At 38.8% G+C, this 19835-nt stretch overlaps 1 protein-coding gene across 1 annotated transcript in view; it reads right to left on the bottom strand.

Annotated features, from left to right (window-relative positions):
• Nucleotides 1-1632: 1632 nt before the first annotated feature.
• Nucleotides 1633-19835, bottom strand: part of LOC104471842 (arf-GAP with Rho-GAP domain, ANK repeat and PH domain-containing protein 2-like) — a gene marked incomplete at its 3' end in the record, with an annotated part of 62662 nt that continues 44459 nt past the window's right edge. Inside the window, exons 9-14 of the mRNA XM_010087331.1 lie at nucleotides 8368-8483; nucleotides 7054-7253; nucleotides 6107-6192; nucleotides 5225-5407; nucleotides 3326-3500; nucleotides 1633-1767 (exon numbers count right to left, since the gene is read on the bottom strand). Of these exons, the coding sequence (XP_010085633.1) occupies nucleotides 1633-1767; nucleotides 3326-3500; nucleotides 5225-5407; nucleotides 6107-6192; nucleotides 7054-7253; nucleotides 8368-8483 (895 nt within the window). The remainder of the gene's footprint in view (nucleotides 1768-3325; nucleotides 3501-5224; nucleotides 5408-6106; nucleotides 6193-7053; nucleotides 7254-8367; nucleotides 8484-19835) is intronic.

Here is a 19835-nt window from a genome sequence, read left to right as displayed (position 1 = left end):
CTGACAAACATACAGGTAATTCATGCAAAAAAACAAAGCAAACATCCAGAAATAGAACATCTACCATCTATAAGACACTATCATAATTTCACAGGCCAAAACCTGAGCTGAGGGAAATCTGGTTCCTTTCCACTTACTGTATGTTCCTCCAAGTTATAACTGCAATCCTAAGCAACAGACTACAAGCTTTCAAAGCAACTTCATTTCTGTACACTAAAACTAATGATGGAAGACAGTCAAAATGCATTTGTTTCTTGTCTGAGGGCTCTTTTCATAAGTATTTTTAAGGCACCCTACCAATGATGCTCACTCCCACTCCATCTCCCCAAAAAAGTACTACAGAAGACATTCTGTGAGCATTTATAGCTAAATCTTCAGTCTATACAGGTATTTAAGCACTCAAACTGCACTTCTAACATATTGTGACAGAAGAGAATAGTAGTATTGCCTTTTATCTGCTCTCTACTTCTCTTAGAGGAGTCTTCTTTTTTTTTTCCTGTAAAGTTTTATTTATGATACCCACAGCACTGAAAACTAGGTCTACACTTAGAGCAAGTGGTAGTGAGGTTTGCAGTTGTTCCTTTCTTTCCTGAATAACCTCAGTGCAGTTTTAGAACAATCCTCAAGAAAGTCCTTTCCAGCAGCAGTCCTCTGCCACAACAGGTGTTTTTATTAACAACTGCAAAGTTGCTGGGTGATGCCTGTGATCAGGCATTAGTTCTGTTCATCACCCAATGCTTTCAAGAATTTGGACCCACACTAACATATAGATTCTTCAAAAGCATACTTAAATAGGAGTTATGTGCTTTAACATGCTTTAAGGTCCACTAAAGATCTTAAAGGCATACACCACAAGAATAGGGATGTAATCATACAAAAATATGTATACACCAACACAGGAAGCCATGTCAAGATTTTAGGAGAAATAAGCTCAACCATAAATCATCCCAGATTTAAAAAATCCACATCATTTGTTCATTTAGATGGAAGAAAAATATAGAAACACAACTAAGGAGCAAAAGAAAGAAAAAAGCTAAGAAAATTATCTGATAACATGTATCTCAAAGAAAATAAATAAATCACAGAAGACTGATATACACAGAAGACCATGTATAGCTACTGTGACATACACACATTTTCACCCCACGAAGCTCAATTTGTCATAAAGCTGTTGGAAGTGCTCATTTCTGCTTAGAATACTTTTAGAATTTGTGAGCTTGAGAAATACCCTAGGTGTTAGCCTTTTGTACTCTTACTAAAAAGACAGCAATACTTTTAAATGACTTCTGGAGTACTATTATTTTGGATGGAAACTACTTTTTGGCAATTAGTAGCATCCATCTAAACACAATCCAAGTGAGAAGTGTTCCCAAGTGGTTTTTACTTATCAGTAACTTGTTAACTGAATAATTTTTCAGTAGTTCAGTTTTCCTCTGTCAACCACTGAATAAAGAGATCAAGACAATCAGTATTTTCTTTGTTTGAAAGAGGTCTACCAAATTAAAAGAGGATATGTCATCTCAAAGACATTTTATCTTTTAAAAAGTAATGCAAGAACGTAAAAAGAACCAAATTCATTCAAACCATATGTACTAATGTATTATTCAAATGCATAAATTAAAAGTGAAATACCTTCTTTTAATTTCTTCTCTGTAAGCAGCTTAGCAGTATTAGAAGAAACTTTGTATAAGAACTCACAAAGAAAGGTGGAATGTGAAGAATCTTCAGAGAAGCCACTTTCAAAACAAGTATCATAGTTCGGGAAATCTATTAAAGGAGTAAGTAACATAGAGAACTTCAGTTATATCAGTCATAACCATTGCTCAACAGGTCTTTCTAACTGCATGTCTGTGGGTATGCAGTTGCGCTGTAATATCTTTACTAAAACACAGATACATCTTATTGATTTACTTTTATACTTAAGGTAAAACTAACTCTTACATATTAATCCAGAAACATTGATTCACACTTGTTACAACATTGCCATTGTCTACCATTGTTTGCCAATGCAATCTAAAATACGGTTTTCTGATGTACTAAGCTTTTATTTTCATCCCATATGTAACTCACTTCAACAGAAGGCAATTGTTTCTTTTGAGGTCTTATCTAGAAGTTTACCCCCAGCTCTGGCAGCAGACAGACAATAATTTAAAGAATCACTGTCAACCTGTAACATCCTCCCTTTCTCTGAACAGAACACTAGCACCAGCACATGGTGATGCTGCCTTGGCTGGAAGGCTTAAAGTAGAAAAGCCAGAGCCAAGACATGCCAGCTTCTCTCTATGGCCTTTGTACCACTTGAGAGCATAGCTAGCAAAAGAACCCACAGCTGCATGTTTGCACAGTGACTGAGCTCGACATCCTATGATCCAGTGCCTGCACTTGTGACAGAGCAATGCTCAGGCAGAACTTAAGGCACCATGTTTGCTCTAGGAAGTCCTAAACCATTCCTGCATTTCCCACTAAAACTGTTGTTTTTCAGCCTATGCAGTGTTCCTTTGCAGTGTGGCACAAGATAATGTAAAGGTGGTCCAGGAGTGTGTCCACAATGCTGGCTGCAGTACAGCACAGCTTATTTTTTCCAGTGTAAATCTGCATGTGAACTTTCATTCCCAGACTGCTTCAGATACTGTATGACCCTTCTAAAAGGTAAACTCAGGTACATCCATAATCTACAATTTATTTATTTGTTTTTAAGAATAGCTTTCTGTTTTCAAGAGCCTCATAACAGTCACACATTGCAAGTAGAACTGTTGATTTCAAGGCCAAAGTTGATTATCATGTTCTCCATGCTTTAACAGAAGTTGTGATCTGAAAAAAAAAAAGATCGTTTGCTGGGATAGATCATATTACAGATTGAAGAAATTACTTTTATTTTGGGAGGAGAGTATGCAAAAAAACAGGTAGGTCATTGTACAGTAGGTGTAGGTATCAAATTAAATAATTTTTAAGTAAAAACAGAGCCCCAGACAAATTGTTTAGATATATGTTAACTGTACATACTATTTTTTTTTCTGGTAAAAGCCTGATAATACTGGCAGAGCAGATGATGTTTTTCTTCTGGGTTATAAATAAGGGTATGAAGTCTACAAGTTATCACTGGCCTTTTTATTATTTTTTTATATCCTAAACTTGATGTCTGAGTAAAATAAAAGTAACTTGCACGCAAGTACGTACGGTCTGCTGAAACACAGTTAACACCACCACAACTCCCCTTTTGCTATACTACTATTGCTCAACTCAATGGCAATTTTTCTTCTGAATTCCTCCTTCCCTTTTGCTCAATGTAAAATTAGAAGATGAAAACAAAGAGAATATATCCTACCTGAGAACTTATTATGGTACAGGAATTCCATTTGCAGTCTTTGTCCAGCTTTCTTGGCTAATAAGTACGGAGTGCTATAAACAGGGTCTCCAGTGGCACACATAGCATCAGCCCCACTAAACAGCAACATCAGAGTTTCTAGCACATCCTGTTTAACTACGGCAGCACAAAGGGCCTTATCATGGAGAGGGAAAGTAAGAAGTCTATTTAAATTAGAAAGTTATTGCCAACAAGTACATGTAATTTAGATGCAAATCCTTTCACCTCCAATATTCACCCACCATTTTCAAAGACTATAAATATTGAGAAGTAGCAGGAATCATGAAGTATGGTCTGAATCTAGAAAAAAGCAGCAACAACTAAAAAAGAAAACCCTAAACCATCATCAACCCAAACTCTGCAGTATGTTATTGCTGCAGGTTTCACTTGAGAAGGATAACATGAACTAATACAACTGTAGGGGAAGCTTGTTGTTTATTTATGTGAAAAAATTCCCCCTCATTTTCCTTCACATACCAAACTACTAAAGAAAAAAAACTTATTTCAGACCTCAAAAGTTCAACCAAAGAGATAAGACTTGATCCTTAAACTCTATTACTAGGAAACAGACTGAAATTCATAGGTAATTTTTCAAAATGATGGGCACAGTCAACAAGGCTGTAGGGTATCTTCATACTTGATCCTCTGCCTTGAGATTTAAAGATACCCTTCTCCCCACCAACAAAACCCACAGACTTCAGAAGAATCAAGCCTGTAAAACACAGAGCTATTTTCCGTGATCCACAGTTAAAATATTAAATAAAGTCTCTTGCACAGCTTCTATGAATAAACAGAAAACAATACAAATGTTTTATTTTGCAAAGACATAAAAGTTCTCCATGAAGCCCAAAAATGTTTCCCAATTCCAACGAAATGCAGAAAACTTAAATTAAAGCTATACAGTGAGATGGCTCTATACTTTCACTAGAAGTGTTTTAAAAACAACTATTCTTATATGCCCTCATTTTAACTTCTTATGTGTAAAACTAACATAGAACTTATAAAATGTATGGAAATAATGCTTCCTTTTTAACACAATAACCATGGAAGAAATGAGACCTCCTTAGTTCAAACCACATCATCTTTTAAATGTTACTGCCTCCCCACAATCTCTGCATACCCTTTGAGACATTTGACTCGTGTAATTCAATGCATTAACATTGTAATATATATGCATTTAAGCTCTTCTGTATTCATAAACCCTAAACAATCATGACCCTGAAATAACAGATACTAGAAGTCAATCAAATGGACATCAAAAACTACACAGAAGTTGATAATTATAATTAGCATTTTCCACTTTATAACTGTAAAGAATTTATTTGTGTTATTTGGGTAAAAGGAAACACTGAGAACACATTTTTCATCAGTAATTTTAGCTTGTTTCATTTCCAGTTAGCTACAAGCTACTATGTAAATGTGCATGAGCTACTTTCACCACTGATAACACTGAATCATCTAATGTACTGGAATGTTAGGTGTCAGACATATAACATCTTATATCTAATATCAAAAACACATAAAGAAGGAATCTAAAGAAGTCAAGTGGGAATTTGCATCCCTAGAGTGTCCATTTGAAGAAAAACAAAGAACCATATTAATTGATGGCTCTGGAAGACATATTGCAGGCATCATACAGGTACCACCACCTTCTACAAACAACCTAACCAGAAAAACTAGGAACCAAGAAAAAATGAAATTAGTCCTGTAATGGTTCCTGAACCATCCTCATTCAGCTCTGTGAGAACGTCACTCAGGATTCTGAATTTATTTCTCAACAGTTTAACAAGATGACCAAATTGCACACAAATACAAGATAACACGAAAGGTATGGTATGGGCTTACCCATTCTAGTATTACCTTATTCAACTGTTCCTTGGTTTTGTAAGAAAAAGGTGCTTTCCTAAATTTTCCTTCTTTGTATTTTTGTGTAATGAATGCTATTCGTTTTTCTGCAGGGGCATCCATATGCAACTCTTCATCTCGAGGCAGATTTCCTGCCCAGAAGCTGTTTGCCCTCTTATTTCCAATGACAATAAAGAGCTGGATGAGGTGCGAGAAAAAACAAACAAAATAGAATGAAGGATATGAAGCTAGCCTCTAAATAGTTTTCACCTGACAAAAGTTGAAAAAGAAAGTTATTAAAGGAAAAATTGCCTACAGGAGATGGAAGCCTTTCTCAGTCACTGCCTATGGTCACCTATAAACGAATAATAAAGTCTGTAGTCATCATTTACGACCAAACTAAGCTTTACAAGTCATCATTTACTAACAACTAACCATTACAAGGTTAACCAGTTCTAGTATTTCAATACATACTAGAAAATACCACTAAAAGCTCAGAGAAGACTGGCATATGTTTTAAAGAAAACATTTCATGAGTCAACACTTTCTATCAGCACCACTTCTTAACACCGTAAGCAACTAACTGATAGTGAGAAGTTACCTTTCTTTTCCCCTTCCCAATACTGTCCATCATAATTGTTCTTCAAAAGTATTTTGTGTCTTTTTCCCCCAAAAGCTAGGTGCTTGGAGAAATACTAAGGGAAATTGTACAGATGGTTATAAAAACAAACGAGTATTTTGAATGACACAAAGGTACATTATTCCTGGAAACACCAAGTTCACTGCAGCATGTTATTTAGCAGCTGTATGTTCAGTTTTCTTCTGAATAAAGCAATAAACGACCTCGACTCATACAGTAGTTTTCAAGATGGAACAAAGAGTTAGAATATCACATACCTCAATAAGTTCATTGCTCCAAATGCTGGCATCCATTTTTAGACTTCGGACCTTTGAATCTCTTGGTCCTAAAGATCTGTGCTGTCCTGAAAATCCAAGAGTATTTTTACTTAACTAAAGTAACCAGGTTTCTCTTCTGCTGAGACAACAAACTTAATGAGGACACCATCCCTGGAGGTGTTCAAGAAACGTGTATATATGGTGCTTAGGAACATGGTTTAGTTAGTTAGGTGGTGTTGGGTTGGACTTGATGATCCTTGAGGTCTTTTCCAACCTTAATGATTCTATTCTAATTGCTATTTTTAAAAAAGGCTGGGTTTGACATCTGAATATAAAATAAAAGCACTAAAAAAACCCAAAATGAAAAAAAAAGTGGATTGTATTTGATAGTGATGAATAAACAAAGTACACTGTCTGATGGAGAATACTTTTGGGAAGCTTTGTTTTCGAAGAAAGGCTAGAGTTATAAACTACTTCTCTAAATCTATTGCTTAAGCACATATTTAAATAGAAAACATGATAGACCTTGATTTTTAGTAGTATTTGAAAAAGCTATCCCTCCTGGCAGTAAAATCTGTTCTAATGTAATAGAATTAATGCCCCAAATTTATACACTAACAATTATTATCTTGTCACATCCACCCTTGTAAAAGCCACCATTTCCCACAAAGTGTTAGTGTGTCTTAATTTCCACTAATTGTGAAGGATTATTCACCTGAGGGTAACCAAGTACCTTACAGACCTGTCATTTATTCATGGAAGTGCTTTAGAATAAGGATTACCTTGGTATTAAAAAAAAAAAAAAAAAGTTATGTTCACTTTTTTGTTTGTTAAAACTTCCACAAAGATGGCACTGTAAAAATGAAAAAAGCCAACCCAAGGACATACATAGATATGCAAATATGACATTTTGCAGAACCCACACAGCCTGTCATTAATTACTCTACCTGCACACTTCTTACAAATGACAACACAGAGATTGATGGACGCCCAGTCAGGACTGGGAGCTTTACAGTCAGCACAGCTCCTGTTGGACTCATTGAACCAAATCTTCTCAGCTACTTCATAATCAGACAGAGTTTCTGCTATCGATTGCTGCAGTGCTTCAATCCAGTCTTGTTTCTCTCTTTCTGACTCTGCTGTAAAACTGAAACAATTGACTTTTCTATGTTATTGATCTTTATTTTAAAGCCCAATTAAATACAGTCTGTAATTTCTCTTATTTATTACATTTACACCCAAAATCACAGTCAGAAAAATCTTCCTCTACACAGATATAAATACTACGATGGAATGTATTATTTTGTATTTTTAGTCAATGAAAACTCCCTCTGTGTCCGTGTTCTGTTTTCAATCAAATGACCACTAGCATAAGCTACATAGCTTTTGTAATGTTCAAGTTACAAAACCATAGAGTTACCTAAGGAAACACGGTGACTTACTGAGGAGTAAAAATGGACTTGACAACTACAACAACCAAAAATGTTTTTAATTTGAATTGATCTTTTTGAAAAATATAAACAATAATAAGCAAACACCAACATGGTGATGATGGCTTATAGAACGTCAAAGAACTAGCTATGTACCAATTAGTGACAGATTCAAATCACTGACCAAGACTAATTTACCTGCTACTCCAGTTGACTGAGAATGAAAGGAAATTCTTTACTAACATTTATCAAGCCCAGGAGAAAAAAATGGTTTCTTCTTCTCCTGCATTACTGAGATTTAAATTAAGAAACACTACAACACTTAACAAAAGGCTTTTATTAGCATATACTTTTATTTCCTTAAAAATCATTACAAGGCACAGCATCAGCCAAAGTAAAATTATCTACTGATTGCAATGGAGGATTTCTACAAGGAATGGCACACAAGTGAGTCTTCTCTTTTTGAATAAACTGCTTCATATTAAACGGATGCAGCATTATTTCACTATTCATTTTATTTTCTTTAAAATGGAGTCAAGTTGTTAAAGTGACTTTTTTTTTTTCTTCTGCCCTTGCACAGAATGAACAAAGAAGGCTACATAAAAATACAAATCTGTGGGCATAGGACGTCTAGTCAGGGAGGTAACAGATGAAGCATACAGCTAAACAAACGAAAGAAAAACCTTCTGTTTTTAAAAAAATTGCCAAGCATTCCTAATAAAAACATTACCTTTTCATCCAGACTAGACAGGTCACTGTAGTATGAAGCAAGTATTTCTTTAGTGCATTAGTTATTTACATATTTTGTAATGTAAATATTAAAGTTCTCACCTAAAACTTTTATAAGGAGTAATTATTTCAAAAGATTGCTTTGCAGTCCGATCCACTTGTTTTACATTTGCCACATTCATAGGGATTAAAGTGATACCGAATCCTGTCTTAAAATCCTAAGGAAAAGACAATGAAAGTTCAGGGTTTTATCATTTAAGAATCAAACACGTATAGATCAATTAAATCAGCATGGTTCAAAAATCCAAGGTCAATAATAGACATTTTGGCCACAACATGCAAGCTCCTTCTAAATCATTAATGGATAAATAAAACTATGCTAAATTTTGTCCAGACTGCTTCTAATTGCTAGAATGACCTTACTTGATTGTTAGTAGGAGAAAAAACACACACTGTAACTATTAATAAAGGGAAAAAAAAAAGGTTAAATAACAGATTGCATTGGAATGTGGATCCAAAACTACAGAAGTATCTAGGTTAAATCACACTTTAGTGAACAAATAATGTTTATGCATCTAAATCCTTCTCATTGACAGAAGATCTGCCTGCTTTTAAACAGACTGCTTAAACAAAATAAAATCTATTATGTATAAAATTCATTTTTAAACCTTTGCTTGCTCATGCTTCTGATGTATTACAGGAACTAAACATGTCAAACATCTCTTTGAAAAAAAGTCCTATACAGCAGCTAAAATAGACAAAGGGTTATCTCAATTATTAGAAATGCTAAGCTTTTTTGCCTTAAGCCAATAAAAATTATTTTTTCCCCCCTCCATGGAACAATGTAATGGATGAGGGAAAGGCCGCGGATGTCATCTACTTGGACTTTAGCAAGGCCTTCGACACCGTGTCCCACAGCATTCTCCTAGAAAAGCTAGTGGCTCATGGCTTAGACAGAACCACCCTTTGCTGGATAAAAAACTGGCTGGATGGCCGAGCCCAGAGAGTCGTGGTGAATGGAGTTAAGTCCAGGTGGCGGCCGGTCATCAGTGGTGTTCCCCAGGGATCGGTTTTGGGGCCTGTCCTGTTTAACATCTGTATCAATGACCTGTATGAGGGGATTGAGTGCTCCCTCAGTAAGTTTGCTGATGACACCAAATTGAGTGGGTGTGTTGATCTCCTTGAGGGTAGGAAGGCTTTGCAGAGGGATCTGGACAGGTTGGACCAATGGGCTGAAGCCACTTGTATGAGGTTCAGTAAAGCCAAGTGCTGGGTCCTGCAACAACCCCCTGCAATGCTACAGGCTTGGGGGAGAGTGGCTGGAAAGCTGCCCAGAAGAGAGGGACCTAGGGGTGCTGGTCGACAGCCAGCTGAACATGAGCCAGCAGTGTGCCCAGGTGGCCAAGAAGGCCAACAGCATCCTGGCCTGCATCAGCAATAGTGTGGCCAGCAGGACCAGGGAAGAGATTGTGCCCCTGTACTCGGCACTGGTGAGGCCGCACCTTGAATCCTGTGTTCACTTTTGGGCCCCTCACCACAAGAAGGACATTGAGGTCCAGAGAAGGCCAACAAAGCTGCTGAAGGGTCTGGAGCACAGGTCTGACGAGGAGCGGCTGAGGGAACTGGGGTTGTTTAGAGAAGAGGAGGCTGAGAGGAGACCTTATCACTCTCTACAACTACCTGAAAGGAGGTTGTAGTGAGTGGGCGCTGGCCTCTTCTCTAAATTAACAAGTGATAGGACAAGAGGAAATGGCCTCAAGTTGCGCCAAGGGAGGTTTAGGCTGGATATCAGAAGAAAATTTCTTCACTGAAATAGTGATCAGGCATTGGAACAGGCTGCCCAGGGAAGTGGTGGGGTCACCATCCCTGGAGGTGTTCAAGAAACGTGTAGATGTGGTGGTTAGGGACATGGTTTACTGAGTTAGGTGGTGTGGGCTGACGGTTAGACTTGATAATCTTAGAGGTCTTTTCCAACCTTAATGATTCTATGACTCTATCTATTTAAAATAAAAATCAATCTTACATTAACACAGTTGGGAAATAAAATGTTCAGTGAGCTCTTGTGAGGTACTCTCAAATTCATGCATTTTGGAAACACTGACTGGCACATTTGCTACTTCTGATCTATTTGGAACACCATCAGTATCTCCTTCTTCAACTGATTTAGATGGTCATCTAATGGTAGTCATTGACACAAGTTTAATTTCTAGAAATATTAGCATACTTTTTGGAAACAGTAACTGCCTCAGAAACAAAACCAAACTACATCACTCGAGCAAAGAGCCAAATTTACATATCTGACCATCTGCAAGATGTACACTAAGTTACCTCCTACATAACAGGTAGTTGGGTATGGGCTCATAAAAATAGTAGCAGTGGCGGGGAAAAACCTCAGAGCAACCTTCCTGTGGAGGCAATTCTGTCTTTCTAGTAAATACATATTTAGATCTGCATCACTAACAAGTTTCTTTTCATAAGATTTTCAAATTTTGTGAGCACTAAAGCTCAAATGGCAAAGATACTTCACAAAACTCTTTTCACTTTACTCCCCTGTTTCAGGTATGAGCAAATAAAAATATTATTTTAGTCATGACTGATAAGGCTAAATCTACCAAAACACACACAAGTCTACACACAAGTGGAAGCACTAATTATATTGCATGAGGCATTGAAGACAATTATTCCCCAAAAGGCATTATAGTATCAATTTTAAGATGAAATTTTTAAAATGCCATAATTTCCACTAATTAAACATAGTGTGGGATAAGTCAGCTAATGTTTCCTTGTTAGACTTCTTATTAAGAATTTTTTTCTTTTTCTTTTACCTTCTATTACCTTTGACAGTAACGTTGTGGAACCCAGGAGTGGATTTCAGCACAAACCTTTATAAAAAGTAATAACTTTTCAACAAGTACCTTGGCTTAGCCACTTCTCATAATATATTTTTTAATATTTTTACCTTTCTTCTACCCTCATATACTGTAACACAGACATTTTTATTCTTCCCCTTCATCTTCAGCGCCCACTCCATTTTCCTATAAATCAATGTTTTTCATACTGACACATCTGCCTTAGAAGAGAGCAGAGAGTTCTGTGAAGCCTACACAGTCCCTAATTCATCCTCAAAGATCAGTGCTACGGGAAAGGAGTGGGCAGAATAACCTCTTTTTGAGTATGAACTTGACAGCATGCTCTGTAGCAGTGAAGCATTCTTAACATCAGACATCACCAGTGAGAAAAACAGGAGCATGAAACACAGGGTAAAAAAAAAAAGAGCGAGGACAGAAAATTTTTTTTTTTTTCATTTCTATTAGCAGCAATGTCTTAAATCAGACGAGCAAAATTAAAAAAAAAACACAAACCTTTAACTTTCTAGAATTAAATTATTTGTGCTTCTGAGATGTAAACTGGATGCAGGTTTCATTTGTTGATTTCAATTATTTCAAATAATTGCCCTTAAGAACTCCTGATTTTTAAAGGACAAGTAATGAGACTATACTTGTACATAAAGAACAGTGCAATGCATTGTTTGCTTATTAAATAACAGCTGAATGACTGCCAGAAGCCATGGTTAATAGGAGTTCAATATCCTCTAAGGTCCCTATTAGAGTTTACTGAAGGTAAATGTTGAGTGATGAAGACGACTGAAATAATAACTACCATATTGAGCCAGATCAAATGTTCACCTAGTACTGTAGCTTCCCTTTGAGCACTTGCTACTGGCAACTGTCATAAAAAGAATGTAAATAATAAAAGGTACATTCTTATCTTCGCAAATAAGCTTCCAGCAACCTAAGGACTTCCAGCTTGGACAGTTCCTGAACAAAGAGCTGCAGCAAAGCCATCATACTTACTCACCACTGACAGCCACATCCTCCACGAATTTAAACAAATTCATGCTTTGAGACTTCCACAGCATCCTACTTCATAAATTTCTCAAATGTTAATTGCGCAAAAAAGTAGTTCCTTTGTGGATGTATGTTGTGGGTTTTTTTGCCTGATAACTGAGAATTTCATTACATGATATCAGAGAAAAGGTAACCAAACTTGATTCATCTACTTAATTCCATGTGTTTTCTTCTTTGAAATCTCTCTCCTGTATTCTCTTTAGTCTCCTCTTTTTTTATGCCTTTACGCTGCATCTGCTTTCCTTGGAGCAAAAAGGGAGCAGGCTGCATGGAAGCACCCTACAGGTCACACACATTTATGGCTGTGAAGACAGACACCAATCTTTGTTGTACTGAACTTGACAATGCAGAACTAAGAAAGTACTCTAGAAATGAAATGCATTAATTTGAAAGTCTTTAGCTTGAGCACTAACCCTCCAAAATTTGCACATGTACCTAATGTACGGACAATCCCGCTGAAGAGAGAATAGATATATTTTAAATTCAGCAAGTGCATAAGAACTTCGAGTACTGAATTTCAGCATGAGGAATGTCAGACAGGTTAAGAAATTATAAGTGACGAACATATTTTTCTAAACTGAAGGTGGTGGGAAATTAACCAGTTTCATTGGTACATCAGAGTGAAGTTATTTCTGCGACTGTCCAAACAAACTCTTTACAGTAACTGTACAACACTTGGCATAAACAAGGCTTTGTGAGCAACAAATACACTGGAATCTAATTTCCAAGTTTCAGAATTATATACTTTCAGGACTGCAGTCTTGTTCTCTCCTTCAGAAAAAGAAGTGGGAACTGGTACAGGGAAGAAAGAAATGCTCCACTTTGAAATATAAATTCATTCACTTTGAGTGCACAAGAGGACAATAGGTCCATTCAAGCACCATACAAAATGTACTGACAGCAAGACCAAGCAGTATATTTTCAGAATAAGAATTGTCTTGCTTCTACAGACTGAAAGATCATTGTTTCAGATAGATTAAACTGCATTAGACTTTCTGACAAATAAAGAAAAGTTTAATATTCAAAAATGCACAGAGAAAGCTGAGGTCTGGGTTTTTTTAAAAAATATAGATATGTCTTACATATCTGTATTTATACTATCTTCATGAATTTGAAGGAAGGTTGAAAACAGGTTGATAGTAAGAGGTGTTTTAAAAAAAATAATTTCTTACGGATATAATAATAGATCAAAAGTATTCAGCATAGTTAACTGAAGGATAAAAGTACTAACAGGGGAAAGTAGTTAACTATGAGACAAGTACTGGCTTTCCAGTAAGCTGTTGTTCCTTTCTGAAGGAGGAATGATTCTAATGTGTGAGTCCTGCTGTCATTATTACCCGTGTCTGAAAAAGACATAACCTATGAAAACCTGTCACCTATATATAAACTGTATATAACTTCTTTTTTTAAACATACCTTTAACTTATATCTGTAAAGCGCATATCAGAGTACAAAATTATTTTCTCTGTTATGTATTAGCATTTCATAGGCAAAAGCTACCCTGAGACAGGCTTTACCAACTTTCTTCAATTCTGTTCTGGATGAAATTCAAGGAGCTTCAAAATTAGCCTCACACCTTCCCTAATATACCACCACTGTTTTACAGACACAGAAATAAACACCAAGGTTAAGGGAAACTTAAGTACATTATGAATAAAATCATGCAGCTACATCTAAACAAGCGTAATTTTCAGAGTTGCTGAATACATAACTTTTAGTATGTTGTCTTAAAAAGACAGGGCTAGGTAACTTCTCTATGGAATTCTTAAGCAAACCTGCAATCAGAGGCTGAATCTTGACGCTCTCAGTTAATGAACAGACCTTCTCTACAAAACTACTCCTCTTCTCCCTCAAAAGTGCAATACTTTTTCTTTCTGTTTCTATTTTTCCCCTTCCACTCCGTTTTGCACTAGTAACACTTGGGCTGGCACTCTTGTTGGTTTGATCACACCAAAATTCATCTGAACGCAGGACTCTAGAATTGCTACTTGTGTTTCGCAGCTTTTATTATTTTAGCAGTTATAATCATGTCTTTGGATGTGCTGTCTTTTATGAATCTAACATTACTTCCACAATATATATGAAGTTGATTAAAAAAACCCCCTTGCCTCAGGAAAATATCTCAGAAAAGCACAACAAAAAAACCCCAACCACATTTATAAGTTCACCCTTACTCGACTGTTATGTTTTTGACCCTGGCTAGCCCACACATAAAAATTATTGGAAATAAATTGCAAGTTTTATTTTAAATGTTAACTAACTATTACTTTCACATTAGAAATATCACTCCATCTTTTTAACTCAGTTTTTTGCTGGAGGACTAAGGAGATAAGAGCAACAGCAGAGAAAAAGGAAAATTGCTGCCATGATATAAAGCGAATATATTTCTACATACCCACACACATATACACACATATGCAAATATATATTTGTAGCATATTCTGAAGTACAGAAAGTACAGAACTCTGAAGTACAGAAATAGCACTGGTGTGTGCTCAGAGCATAGTGCTTTTGGAAATTGCTACATCAACTGATTACTCTCACTGCACATCAGTTTCTTTCCTGTAAACTAAGAGACCACAGTTCCTTTGCTTTTTTTGTCTTTCACTGTCAGAACGTGACGTCATGCAGTACTTAAGCGTGTGTGCACACACACAGACATAAGTAATAAGGCTCCAATAATGGAAAGAGGTAGTAGACAATATATGTAGTATATTTTTCTTGTTGCAAACACACATATATATACACACACTTCTGTGTATGTGTTTACATAAGCATACATGCTGGGTTTTTTTAACATCCATCTTTCTTACCATCCTACCACTAATTTACAAAATGCCCATCCATATTTCTGATACTGCTCTTGTCCTACTGCCCATACAGAGGTTCTGGACCTTAAATCACAGTATCTCTGATCAAAGTTCCAAAATACATCCTTACATGTTTCCTTGAATTTACCCTTGCTATTTGCAATAGCTCTTAAGAATCCCAGAATCATAGAATGGCCTGTGTTGAAAAGGACCTTAAAGATCATCTAGTTCCAACCCCCCTGCTGTGGGCAGGGTTGCCAACCACTAGAGCAGGCTGCCCAGGGCCCCATCCAGCCTGGCCTTGAATGCCTCCAGGGATGGGGCATCCACAACTTCTCTGGGCAACCTGTGCCACTGCCTTATCACCCTCTGAGTGAAAAATTTCCACGTAATAACTACCCTAAATCTCCCCATTCTTAGTTTAAAACCATTCCCCCTCATCCTGACACTATTCTGACAACCTTTCTTCATAGGAGAGGTGCTCCAGTCCTCCGATCATCTTTGTGGCCCTCCTCTGGACCCCTTCCAAGAGCTCCACATCTTTCTTGTGCTGGGGACTCCAGGCCTGGACACAATACTCCAGATGGGGTCTCACAAGAGCAGAGCAGAGGGGGAGAATCACCTCCCTCTCCCTGCTGGCCACCCCTTTTTTAATGCAGCCCAGGATATAGTCGGCCTTCCAGGCTGCAAGCGCACACTGCTGGCTCATGTCCAGCCTCTCGTCCACCAGAACCCCCAAGTCGCTCTCCACAGGGCTGATCTCAAGGAGTTCTTCTCCCAGTGCATACAAGTACCTGGGATTGCTGCAGCCCAAGTGCAACACCTTGCACTTGGCCTTGTTGAACCTCATTAGGTTCTCATGGGCCCACTTCTCCAGCCTGTCCAGGTCCCTCTGGATGGCATTCCTTCCCTCTATTGTATCAACTGCACCACTCAGCTTGGTGTCATCTGCAAATTTGCTGAGGGGGCACTCGATTCCCTCATCTATGTTGTTGATGAAGATGTTGAAGAGCACTGGTCCCAAGACAGACCCTTGAGGGACACCACTTGTGACCGGCCTCCACCCAGACATAGAGTCGTTGACCACAAAAAAACACGGGGCGGGGGGACAGTGGAGGGGAAAGGCTGGGCTGGTGGAGCCCATAAAAGTCCTGCTCCAGGTAAGGCTCGAACTCACAACCTCAGCACTTCTCCGCATACTGCCCTAAGTACTGCTCGCTGATCGATTGTGCCACTGGAGCACAAGGTATTCTCTGGGGAAGCTATCAAAAAGATTGTGACAATTAGACTAAGACTTATTTCTGATAGACCTGAAAATTCCCTTAACAATTTAACATGATTTAGAATTTTTCTTCATTCTAGCCTCATGGCATTTGATTCCCTTCAAACAACTAAATTATTCCAGAGAGATTAAAAGCCATTAACTAGAATGCTTCAGATAAATCAATCATAGTTTCTCTCCTCCTTAATTGGAAGTTTATATACTAAAGCTGTCGGGGGAGGGGAACTTCAATCCATCCCACTCCTACCAGTCTGATGCCAGTGCCAGAAAAAGATGCTAGAGCCCGGAGAAGGGCAACAGGTCAGCAAGAGAGCACCTGAAGAGCAGCAGAAAGGGATTCCAACAAGTAAGTCAGCCTCATCAGGGGCCCAGCCTCAGTGCCTCTATGTAAATGCACATGGCATGGGGAATAAACATGAGGAGTTAGAGATGTGCCCACACCTGCAGGGCTGTGATCTCATTGGCATCACAGAAATGTGTCTGGAATGGAAGGATACAAGCTCTTTAGGAAGGAGAGGCGTCACACTCTATGTCAGTGACCAGCTGGAGTGCATGGAGCTCCACCTGGGGATGGGTGAGGAGCTGACTGAGAGCTTGTGGGTCAGGATTAGAGGGAGGACAGGGACAGGTGACATTATAGTGGGAGCCTCCTACAGGCCTCCTGACCAGAAAGATCGAGCGGATGAGGCTCTCTACAGACAGATAGGACCAGCTTCACGTTCACAAGCCCTGATCCTCAGAGGGGACTTCAACCACCCTGATATCTGTTGGAGGGACAAAACAGCACAGCACAAGCAAGCCAGGAGGTTCCTTGGATGTGCTGATGATAACTTCCTTCACCAAGTGATAGAGGAGACAAAGAGGAGAGGTTCTATGCTGGACCTCATTCTCACCAACAAGGAAGGGCTGATGGGGAATGTGAACCTCAAGAACAACCTTAGCTGCTGTGACCATGAAATGCTGGAATTCAGGATCCTCATGGCAATGAGGAGGGCAAGCAGCAAGCTTGCTACCCTGGAATTCAGGAGAGCAGACTTTGGCCTCCTCATGGATCTGCTTGGAAGAGTCCCATGGGATAAAGCCCTGGAGGGAAGAGGGGCCCAAGAAAGCTGGTTAATATTCAAGGATCACTTCCTCCAAGCTCAGGAGCAATGTGTCCAACAAAGAGGAAGGCAGGCAAAAATGCCAGGAGGCCTGCATGTTAGAACAAGGAGCTCCCGGACAAACTCAAACACAAAAAGGAAGCCTACAGAGGATGGAAGCAAGGACAGGTAGCCTGGGAGGAATACAGAGAAACTGTCCAAGCAGCCAAGGATCAGGTTAGGAAAGCTAAAGCCCTGATGGAATTAATCCTGGCCAGGGGCATCAAGGGCAACAAGAAAAGCTTCTATAGGTACATCGGTGTTAAAAGGAAGATTATGGAAAATGTGGGCCCTCTACGGGAGGAAATGGGAGAGCCAGTTACCCGGGATATGGAGAAGGCTGAGGTACTCAACGCATTTTTTGCCTCAGTCCTCACCACCAACTGTTCAAGCCACACCACCCCCGTTGCAGAAGGCAAAGACAGGGACTGAGAGAATAAGGATCTGCCCTAGGTAGGAGAAGATCAGGTTCAAGACCATCTGAGAAACCTGAAGTTGCACAAGTCTATGGGACCTGATGAGATGAAAGTGGGCCCATGTAAACCTCATGAAGTTCAACAAAGTCAAGTGCAAGGTTCTGCACGTGGGTCAGGACAATCCCAGGCACAAATACAGACTGGGCGGAGAATGTCTTGAGAGCAGCCCTGGGAGGAAAGACATGAGGGTGTTGGTTGATGAGAGGCTGAACATGAGCCAGCAGAAAGCCAACTGTATCCTGGGCTACATCAAAAGAAGCATTAGCAGCAGGTCAAAGGAGGTGATTTTCCCCCCTCTACTCTTCTCTTGTGAGACCCCACCTGGAGTACTGTGTCCCGTTCTGGTGCCCCCAACATAAGAAAGACATGGACCTGTTGGAGTGAGTCCAGAGGAAGACCACGAAGATGGTCAGAGGGCTGGAGCACCTCTCATATGAAGACAGGCTGAGAGAGTTGGGGTTGTTCAGCCTGGAGAATAGAAGGATCCAGAGAGACCTTACAGCAGCCTTCCAATACTTAAAGGAGGCCTACAGGAGAGATGGGGAGGGACTCTTTATCAGGGAGTGTAGTGATAGGACAAGGTGTAATGGTTTTAAGTTGAAAGGGGGTGAATTCAGGTTAGATATTAGGGAGAAATTTTTTACTGTGAGGGTGGTGAGGCACTGGAACAGGTTGCCCAGAGAAGCTGTGGATGCCCCATCCTTGGTGATGTTCAGGGCCGGGCTGGATGACACTTTGAGCAACCTGGTCTAGTGAGAGGTGTCCCTGCCCAAGTCAGGGCGGTTGGAACTTGATGATCTTTAAGGTCCCTTCCAACCCAAACCGTTATATGATTCTATGATTTCAGCCTTTTCATCTTGTAAGGAAGGCTAATTTCTGCAACAGAAAGGTGGGAAAAATTTGTTTCCATGTTAAAGAAAAATTCAGACACATTTATGTACTGGAGTTCGAGAAACAGTGACTAGTAATGCAGAAATTTCTTTGATGATATTAGTTCTTCTTCACAATTTTATATTGATTTCCCCTCCTTTTAAACTATAGTTAGGCTTAGCCTCCTTAGTTTCCTTTCATTGGGCTTTTCAAATCTTTAGAGACTTACATCCCTTTATCACAGCCTAAAATCTTTTAATATAGATTTTAGGTGATAGTTACATATCACGGATTGGAATAGAAACTGCCACGAGTAAAGACATATGTACTCTCTCTTACAGTCAACCTAATGAGGTCTCAAAATGAAACCACAGTGAAGCATACAGTATATAATTACACACACAAAAAATGATGTTAAAAGAACATGAAGTTTGCCAACTCAAGCCCTGATGAGCAAGGAGATGCTAGAATTTAAGTTGCCTGTGCATGTTAACTCTGCAGCTTCATGCTCATCTGTTATGATATGTGAGGTAGTCACATCATTAATTTTAGGTTCTTTATTTAGTCAAGCAAAATTCCTGCATCGCATAATAGAACCACTTAACAATTTGAGCTATTATTGCGAAACATTTTGTAGTGACAACCTGACATCAATAATTTCGGAGGTTAAAAAGAAGCAAGAGAACAAAAGGCAAGAAGGGACACTTAGATTAGCTCTAGTTAGTGCGACGCAGTAAGCTTGTTTGCAGTGGAGTGTATTGGATACGCAACTGGAGCACATCCCGCTCCACATCACTCCCCATCATAACATTATAAAGAAATACAGCATGTGTATTTTGAGATGGCTCTATGATGAAAGCCAACACATAAGTGGGGACAACTAAGAAATTTGTTTCAAAAATGCATTCCTGACCAACAGTCTAAGATAGTTACCACCTCAGATGTTACTTTTCATATGTTACAAATCTCTCTATTCACTTCCTACAGATGTAATTCAGAACCCTCACTTCAGCAGCTATGTGTGTGTATTTTGCAGTATCAATACAATTCTAAGCACCATCAGGCCCACACCTTGCTTGTTG

Source organism: Pterocles gutturalis, unplaced genomic scaffold, assembly GCF_000699245.1.
Source record: "Pterocles gutturalis isolate BGI_N339 unplaced genomic scaffold, ASM69924v1 scaffold6271, whole genome shotgun sequence".
In the NCBI taxonomy this organism is placed as follows: domain Eukaryota; kingdom Metazoa; phylum Chordata; class Aves; order Pterocliformes; family Pteroclidae; genus Pterocles; species Pterocles gutturalis.
This window is presented reverse-complemented; position numbering and strand designations above follow the sequence as displayed.